Source organism: Lycium ferocissimum, chromosome 9, assembly GCF_029784015.1.
Source record: "Lycium ferocissimum isolate CSIRO_LF1 chromosome 9, AGI_CSIRO_Lferr_CH_V1, whole genome shotgun sequence".
In the NCBI taxonomy this organism is placed as follows: Eukaryota; Viridiplantae; Streptophyta; class Magnoliopsida; order Solanales; family Solanaceae; genus Lycium; species Lycium ferocissimum.
Window position 1 is genome coordinate 30,207,954 of NC_081350.1, and position 10,433 is coordinate 30,218,386.

Consider the following 10,433-nt stretch of genomic DNA (forward strand, 5'->3'; position numbering starts at 1 on the left):
GAGAAAATTTAATATTGCTTTTCTTCTGGTTGTTATGAGTTCTTTAACCATTTGCATTCAGTATATGCAAGTAATATTTATCTTATAGTGCTATAGCATGTTGATTATTGGGAAAATGAATAGTCGTACATTCTACATCGTTGCTTGAAATAAGATTAATTTATATAAAAAAAATGGTGGAAATATCAGATAATTGGTTCGAGACAATGTGCAATATTATTGCAAGATCCGCACACCATGCTCACCAAGAAAAAATGAAGAAGAAATATGCTATCCTTTAAACAATGAAAATATTGCACAGCTTGAGACAACGTGCAGTATTTCAAACTCGATGATCAGTAATTTATTCGACATTTTTTTTTGTACATTCATATTTCGATCTAGATCTACCTAACCTTGAGTAGTATTCTCCTAGAACAAAGTGTACTAAGTATTTAATATAGCATTGCATGGCTACCGCGGAATAAGATTCCACGTTTTAATTAATGCGAACATAGAACAAATTAAATACCGAAGGTAGCATAAACAATGTTGAGTAAGACGATTTTGTCTAGCACGCAATCTTATATTTTATGATTGTGAAGGATAAACAAAAATATTAGTAAACACAACAACATCTCAGGATAAACTAACTTAATTATATTGACGCAATTTTCACATATGATTAAATATTTCAGTCTAACAAGTAACATGGTTATCTCTGGCTCTTCGATATATGCTACCAGCCTGTCACCCATGGGATTAAATATTCGCATATTTCTGATTCGAAGATATAAAATATTAGTTCATCACAACAAAAATACACACTAACGCGCGCACCCAATATGACTTTACAAACAAGTATTTTACATTAATTTAGGACACGTACGCGTGGCGCACATACCCAAGAATTAAGTTATTTAAAGGGCCAGATAAACAAAAATATTAGTAAACCCAACAACATCTCAGGATAAACTAACTTAATTATATTGATGCAATTTTCACACACTACAAGAAAAAATATATGTCGCAACAATTTTTTTTTTTGTTGTCATAGATTGATTATTGTTGCAAAAAGTACTTTTGGCAACAAAAAAAAATATTTTGTTGCACGAACTTTTCTCCAACTACGGCGTTATGCAACAACGTGCAACAACTTTTTTTTTTTGTTGCCAAAAGTACTTTTTGAAACAATAATCAATACTATGGAAATAAAATTAAATTCTTTGGCAACAAAAAAATCATTTGCCAACAATAAAACTAAGTTGTTGCCAAATATAAATTTTTTTGTTGCGATATCTATATTTTCTTGTACTGACAAAATACATTTTAGTCGAGTTAAAGCAAAATTAAAGTGTAACTTACAAATAATGTCAAGTTTAAAGGCCTATCTAGGTATTTAGCAAGTATACGATAACTTAATTTGTTACTGAACCCTTAAGTCGCTTAGGTGTCAAAACAATTTTAACAACCCAACCTCGCTAGGATAAACTAACTTAATTTAATGCAATTTTCACATATGATTAAATTTGTCGGTCAACTTGGTCATCCGAGTCCCTTCGATGCTATCACGTCTAGGGATGTTAAAGAAAAATCGAAAAACCAAACCAAATCGTAAGTCAACTTCTCATTGTCACGAATAGTTTATAACTTTATATAGAATCATATTAGTCTCATGTAGTCATGAGAGTTGTATTCTTTTTGCATTATATTAAAATTTGCTAAGTATTATATTACATGGTGAATCGGACATTTTAACAGCAATGCGACTTTTAGATGACGTTTATAAAAATTACCAAAACATTATCAAACCGTACCGATAAGAAAGAGAAATCGAGATGATTGAGACAGTTTAATTTAACTAGTCTAAACTTGATGTGTAGTAAAGTAATCAAAAAATCAATATGGTATAGTTTTATAAAAATAATTTGGTCGAACCGCACCATTGATACCCTACTAAAGTCTATATATTAAGACCAGCATCACAAATAGAGAAAAGTAAAAAAAAAAAAAAAAAAAAAAAAAAAAAAAAAAAGAATGGAGCACGATTCAGTGTTCTTGTACACAGTTTTGGCAGTAGGGATTTTAACCCTTATTAGTGTGCTAAAGAGAGCAAATGGCTGGTATTATTCATTCAAATTTAGTTCAAAGGAATATCAAGTGCCTCCAGGTGACATGGGCTGGCCATTCATTGGCAACATGCTTTTCTTCTTCCGAAGTTTCAAATTAGGTGGTGATCTTGGCACATTTATATCTTACTTTGTTACTAGGTAAGTTTTCCTGATGATAAATAGGTTGAAGGCGTAATTCAAAATTTTAATTCTATGGGTTCACGAATCAAATTCACATTGAACCATGATTACTTTCGGTTTTTTTTGGGTCATAGTTCAGTAGTTTGGAAATTCCAATGAATTTTATACAAATAAACTCAAGTACAAGCTAAAAGTTATGGGTTCAAGTGAACTCGCATCAATGTTAGTCCCATCCCTAGATCTGATCACTACAAAAAGAACTAGAATTAGCTATGGATTTCATTGCTAATCCGTCGCTAAATTGCTCGTAGCTAACATAATTTCTTCATAATCCGTTGCTATCCATCGCTAAATAGGATTAGCGACGGATTTTTTTGTTTAGCTTTTACAGAATTTGTACGTTGCTAAATCCTATTGTAGTAGACGTTCAATATTATTCATGTTTTATTTTTGTTCTGTTGTGTTAAACAAATGATTGTAGGTTCGGGGCAGGAGGGATGTACAAGTCATTTATGTTCGGAAAGCCTAGCGTCATCATCACAACGCCTGAAATAGTAAGGAAAGTGTTGATGGATGACGACAGTTTCGACCTTGGATTTCCTCAATATCTAAAGGACCTACTAGGACAAGAACCAGCTGGTGGAATAACAATCCAAGAAGACAGGCTTATTCGTCGATTAACAGCTCCAATAAAAAACCATGTAGTTATATACATATTTCATAATTGATTTTATTTAGCTTTTTATACACGAAATTCTCGCACGAAATCCTAAGCCTTGATCGAGATTCAAAGTGTAAATTTCGTATATGATTTGAAAAAACTCCTTCCAGGTTTGGTAAACGGCAATCTCCTGCTACGTTTGGTAAATATGAGTCTTAGTATATAAGAGTATATATTTTCCCTTATTTATTTATTTATTTATTTGTGTAAAACTCTATGAATTATTAATGAAATGAAATCTTTTAAGTTTTCAATAAAATGGTTGGTGTGAATGACTCTGTCAGGACTTGCATTCTTAGGATAAGATTGTTGTGGTGGCAAGGCTGACAATGTGATAACAGTATGGACATATCTGAGAAAAGATCGCAATCTGACAATTATTTCTAAAATATTTTTATCTTATAGGAAAGAAGGGAGGAAGAAACCGAAAGAAAATTATGAGGTGAGAAATTAAACTCTCATCAATAAAATGAAAATTCATTAATTAATTAAAATTAATTAACTGGATAAAGTTTCCTGCCATCTATCTATCATTCTTCACATATCATTAAAGATTCTATATTGTTTCACTTTTGGAGAATTTCTAAATCTTTTACTCATTGGTATCTTTAACACATTTTAAGTGAAACTCCGTTAAAAGATTGGTGGTATATTAAATCTGAAAAGACAAATGTCCTCTCCTGAGAATTTGGTGGAGACCTGATAAGATTACGTTATCTTGACTGAAAATTTTTGCTTGTCATTATGTTGAACAAAAAAACAAACAGCACGTGTGGAGTAATGTTTATTGGCAGAGATAATCATGCTCCAAAAATTATAATTTTATATTGTTCCAAATTGTGTGTCGTTACTAAGTAGGCGTTTGGACATACGGTTTCATCTCATGACATGAAATTTCAAATAATCCAAAAAGACATGATTTCAAAAATTTTAAATGTAAAACTTGACCCATAAGTTTATATTTTTTTAAAAAGACTCATAAGTTGGTAGACATCTTTAATAATTACTCCCACCAACCATTTACCAACCTCATTAACTTCTACCAACCGCTATTTATGTTAAATACTATGGGGAGGATTATATTAAAGAGTAATTACATGACTATTCATGTTAATTTTCTTTTTATGGACTAAAGTTTGATCAATTGATGTTGTATTTTTTAGAAAAGTCTTCTGGTAGCGTATTACACTTTGTCATGAAATTATGAGTTACTCATTTGATAAGATTTTATAAGAATTAGGAAAGTTTTGATAGTTTTCACGACTTGTGGGGTTTTTATGTCTCATGGTTTCAAATCATGTCCAAATTTCACCATTATTCAATGCAAGTAAATCTGCTTCCATCCATTTTTAATTGTCTGTATACTAAAAATAATTGTCCATTTTTACTTGTCCAATTCAGAAAATTAAGAGATAATCTACAATTTTGTTCCTCTTATTTCCTTAGTATTAATTTGTTAGATTTTCCAATTCCCTTTTCCAACTCAATAACTAATAAGGTAAAATAGGAACAAAATGGTAAATTATCTTTTGGTTTTTCAAACTGAATAAGTAAAAATTGACAACTATTTTTGGTGTACAAGACAAGTAAAATTGAAGTACTCCTTCCGCGTCAAACTATCTGCCGTGGTTAATAAAACTAGGTGTCTCAAATTATTTATCGTTTTAGAAGTTCAATGTACAATTAATTACTCTTTTCTCCATTTTACCCTTAGTAGAATTTTATCATTAATGGAGATGACACATAAATAGAGTAAACATTTAATGGAGAGGTGATCCTCCCTCCGTCCCAATTTATGTGATATAGTTTGACTAGACACGAAGTTTAAAAAATATAGGAAGACTTTTGAATCTTATGGTCTTAAATAAGCCAAAGATATTTGTGTGGTTATAAATCATTTCGTTAAGCGTAAAAGGTAAAGTTTAAAATTAAATTATTCGCAATTAAGAAAATGTATTATTCTTTTTTAGGATAGTAAAAAGGAAAGTGTATCACATAAATTTGGACGGAAAAGTATAACTTAGACATAAATAAGTGTAAAATAGTCAAATACCCATTATGATTAATATTTTTAAGGGTGTGTAAAACAAAAACCAATAGATAAATTGAGATGGAGGGAATATGACTCATGCACGTCTCAATGTGGAATAACAATTAAGTTATAAATTCAATTAACAATATACTGCCCTTATCCTAGAAACCATTTGCACGAGCAGTTATTTCCTTAATTGGCTTCTGTCTGATATTTCCTTAATTGGCTTCTGTTGATTGCTTTGTTGTTCTCTGACTAGCGAAATCTTTTACAATTAGATAAGTCATCTGCGTACTGTAGTCCCACACCAATTATGGCTCTCTGTTTATTGCTGGCTTTTTCCAGTACTCATATAATGTACTGTAGTCCCACACCAATTATGGCTCTCTGTTTATTGCTGGCTTTTTCCAGTACTCATATAATGTACTGTAGTCCCACACCAATTATGGCTCTCTGTTTATTGCTGGCTTTTTCCAGTACTCATATAATGTACAAGTACAGGACAAAATCATCTCACTCAATTATATATATATATTAGATGATGAAAGCCCGTGCTAGCACGGGCCCAACGCAAAAAATAGTACCACATTTTTCTTTTTAGCCTGTCTTGAAAAGAATGATATATTTTTATGTTTAGAAATCATTTTTATTCGTCGATTAACAGCTCCAATAAAAAACCATGTAGTTATATACATATTTCATACTGATTTTATTTAGCATTTATACACGAAATTCTGTGCGAAATCCTAAGCCTTGATCGAGATTCAAAGTGTAAATTTCGTATATGATTTGAAAAAACTCCTTCCAGGTTTGGTAAACGGCAATCTCCTGCTACGTTTGGTAAATATGAGTCTTAGTATATAAGAGTATATATCTTCCCTTATTTATTTATTTATTTATTTATTTGTGTAAAACTCTATGAATTATTAATGAAATGAAATCTTTTAAGTTTTCGATAAAATGGTTGGTGTGAATGACTCTTCCAGGACTTGCATTCTTAGGATAAGATTGTTGTGGTGGTAAGGCTGACAATGTGATAACAGTATGGACATATCTGAGAAAAGATCGCAAGCTGACAATTATTTCTAAAATATTTTTATCTTATAGGAAAGAAGGGAGGAAGAAACCGAAAGAAAATTATGAGGTGAGAAATTAAACTCTCATCAATAAAAATGAAAATTCAATAATTAATTAAAATTAATTAACTGGATAAAGTTTCCTGCCATCTATGGTCTTAAATAAGCCAAAGATATTTGTGTGGTTATAAATCATTTCGTTAAGCGTAAAAGGTAAAGTTTAAAATTAAATTATTCGCAATTAAGAAAATGTATTATTCTTTTAGGATGACTAAAAAGGAAAGTGTATCACATAAATTGGGACTATGAAGAAGTATAACTTAGACATAAATAAGTGTAAAATAGTCAAATACCCATTATGATTAATATTTTTAAGGGTGTGTAAAACAAAAACCAATAGATAAATTGAGATGGAGGGAATATGACTCATGCACGTCTCAATGTGGAATAACAATTAAGTTATAAATTCAATTAACAATATACTGCCCTTCTCCTAGAAACCATTTGCACGAGCAGTTATTTCCTTAATTGGCTTCTGTCTGATATTTCCTTAATTGGCTTCTGTTGATTGCTTTGTTGTTCTCTGACTAGCGAAATCTTTTACAATTAGATAAGTCATCTGCGTACTGTAGTCCCACACCAATTATGGCTCTCTGTTTATTGCTGGCTTTTTCCAGTACTCATATAATGTACAAGTACAGGACAAAATCATCTCACTCAATTATATATATATATTAGATGATGAAAGCCCGTCTTTACCAACGCAAAAAAAAATAGTCACATTTTTCTTTTTAAATTTGTCTTGAAAAGAATGATATATTTTTATGTTTAGAAATCATTTTTATTCGTCGATTAACGCTCCAATAAAAAACCATGTAGTTATATACATATTTCATATTGATTTTATTTAGCATTTATACACGAAATTCTGTGCGAAATCCTAAGCCTTGATCGAGATTCAAAGTGTAAATTTCGTATATGATTTGAAAAAACTCCTTCAGGTTTGGTAAACGGCAATCTCCTGCTACGTTTGGTAAATATGAGTCTTAGTATATAAGAGTATATATCTTCCCTTATTTATTTATTTATTTATTTATTTGTGTAAAACTCTATGAATTATTAATGAAATGAAATCTTTTAAGTTTTCGATAAAATGGTTGGTGTGAATGACTCTGCCAGGACTTGCATTCTTAGGATAAGATTGTTGTGGTGGTAAGGCTGACAATGTGATAACAGTATGGACATATCTGAGAAAAGATCGCAAGCTGACAATTATTTCTAAAATATTTTTATCTTATAGGAAAGAAGGGAGGAAGAAACCGAAAGAAAATTACGAGGTGAGAAATTAAACTCTCATCAATAAAATGAAAATTCAATAATTAATTAAAATTAATTAACTGGATAAAGTTTCCTGCCATCTATGGTCTTAAATAAGCCAAAGATATTTGTGTGGTTATAAATCATTTCGTTAAGCGTAAAAGGTAAAGTTTAAAATTAAATTATTCGCAATTAAGAAAATGTATTATTCTTTTTAGGATAGACTAAAAAGGAAAGTGTATCACATAAATTGGGACAGAAGAAGTATAACTTAGACATAAATAAGTGTAAAATAGTCAAATACCCATTATGATTAATATTTTTAAGGGTGTGTAAAACAAAAACCAATAGATAAATTGAGATGGAGGGAATATGACTCATGCACGTCTCAATGTGGAATAACAATTAAGTTATAAATTCAATTAACAATATACTGCCCTTCTCCTAGAAACCATTTGCACGAGCAGTTATTTCCTTAATTGGCTTCTGTCTGATATTTCCTTAATTGGCTTCTGTTGATTGCTTTGTTGTTCTCTGACTAGCGAAATCTTTTACAATTAGATAAGTCATCTGCGTACTGTAGTCCCACACCAATTATGGCTCTCTGTTTATTGCTGGCTTTTTCCAGTACTCATATAATGTACAAGTACAGGACAAAATCATCTCACTCAATTATATATATATATATTAGATGATGAAAGCCCGTGCAAAGCATCGGCCCAATATAAAAAAATATCACATTTTTCTTTTTAGCCTGTCTTGAAAAGAATGATATATTTTTATGTTTAAAAATCATTTAACTTGGATTAAAAAGGAATTGAACTACGTACTTTATAGTACTTTTTAATTCCTTCGTAATTATAGTTCATATATCAATTTACATTACCTAAGAATATACAGTTGGGGAATACTAGAAGAGGGGAGAAATTGCTTCTCGGTTTTGGTTACGTATTACGATGTCAATTTGAAGTATCGGTGTATAACTAAAAAATAACTGCTCGTGCAAATGGTTTCTAGGAGAAGGGCAGTATGTTGTTAATTGAATTTATAACTTAATTGTTATTCCACATTGAGACGTGCATGAGTCATATTCCCTCCATCTCAATTTATCTATTGGTTTTTATTTTACACACCCTTAAAAATATTAATCATAATGGGTATTTGACTATTTTACACTTATTTATGTCTAAGTTATACTTCTTCTGTCCCAATTTATGTGATACACTTTCCTTTTTAGTCCATCCTAAAAAGAATAATACATTTTCTTAATTGTGAACAATTTAATTTTAAACTTTACCTTTTACGCTTAACGAAATGATTTATAACCACACAAATATCTTTGGCTTATTTAAGACCATAAGATTCAAAAGTCTTCCTATATTTCTTAAACTTCGTGTCTAGTCAAACTATATCACATAAATTGGGACGGAGGGAGGATCACCTCTCCATTAAATGTTTACTCTATTTATGTGTCATCTCCATTAATGATAAAATTCTACTAAGGGTAAAATGGAGAAAAGAGTAATTAATTGTACATTGAACTTCTAAAACGATAAATAATTTGAGACACCTAGTTTTATTAACCACGGTGAGATAGTTTGACGCGGAAGGAGTACTTCAATTTTACTTGTCTTGTACACCAAAAATAGTTGTCAATTTTTACTTATTCAGTTTGAAAAACCAAAAGATAATTTACCATTTTGTTCCTATTTTACCTTATTAGTTATTGAGTTGGAAAAGGGAATTGGAAAATCTAACAAATTAATACTAAGGGTATAAGAGGAACAAAATTGTAGATTATCTCTTAATTTTCTGAATTGGACAAGTAAAAATGGACAATTATTTTTAGTATACAGGACAATTAAAAATGGATGGAAGCAGTACTTTACTTGCATTGAATAATGGTGAAATTTGGACATGATTTGAAACCATGAGACATAAAAACCCCACAAGTCGTGAAAACTATCAAAACTTTCCTAATTCTTATAAAATCTTATCAAATGAGTAACTCATAGTTCATGACAAAATTAATACGCTACTAGAAGACTTTTCTAAAAAATACAACATCAATTGATCAAACTTTAGTCCAATAAAAAAGAAAATTAACATGAATAGTAATGTAATTACTCTTTAATATAATCCTCCCCCATAGTACGAACATAAATAGCGGTTGGTAGAAGTTAATGAGGTTGGTAAATGGTTGGTGGGAGTAATTATTAAAAATGTCTACCAACTTATGAGTCTTTTTAAAAAAATATAAACTTATGGGTCAAGTTTTACATTTAAAATTTTTGAAATCATGTCTTTTTGGATTATTTGGAATTTCATGTCATGAGATGAAATCGCATGTCCAAACGCCTACTTAGTAACGACACACAATTTGGGACAATATAAAAATATAATTTTTGGAGCATGATTATCTCTGCCAATAAACATTACTCCACACGTGCTGTTTGTTTTTTTGTTCAACATAATGACAAGCAAAAATTTTCAGTCAAGATAATGTAATCTTATCGGGTCTCCACCAAATTCTCAGTAGAGGACATTTGTCTTTTCAGATTTAATATACCACCAATCTTTTAATGGAGTTTCACTTAAAATGTGTAAAGATACCAATGAGTAAAAGATTTAGAAATTCTCCAAAAGTGAAACAATATAGAATCTTTAATGATATGTGAAGAATGATAGATAGATGGCAGGAAACTTTATCCAGTTAATTAATTTTAATTAATTATTGAATTTTCATTTTATTGATGAGAGTTTAATTTCTCACCTCGTAATTTTCTTTCGGTTTCTTCCTCTCTTCTTTCCTATAAGATAAAAATATTTTAGAAATAATTGTCAGCTTGCGATCTTTTCTCAGATATGTCCATACTGTTATCACATTGTCAGCCTTACCACCACAACAATCTTATCCTAAGAATGCAAGTCCTGGCAGAGTCATTCACACCAACCATTTTATCGAAAACTTAAAAGATTTCATTTCATTAATAATTCATAGAGTTTTACACAAATAAATAAATAAATAAATAAATAAGGGAAGATATATACTCTTA

General features: G+C 30.3%; 1 protein-coding gene across 1 annotated transcript; it reads left to right on the forward strand.

Moving 5' to 3' along the window:
- The first annotated feature begins 2,016 nt into the window (after positions 1 to 2,016).
- Positions 2,017 to 2,959, forward strand: LOC132031786 (ent-kaurenoic acid oxidase 2-like). Its single transcript, XM_059421692.1, has 2 exons — positions 2,017 to 2,249; positions 2,713 to 2,959. The coding sequence occupies exons 1-2, from the start codon at positions 2,017 to 2,019 to the stop codon at positions 2,957 to 2,959; spliced, it is 480 nt and encodes a 159-aa protein (XP_059277675.1).
- Positions 2,960 to 10,433: the final 7,474 nt, after the last annotated feature.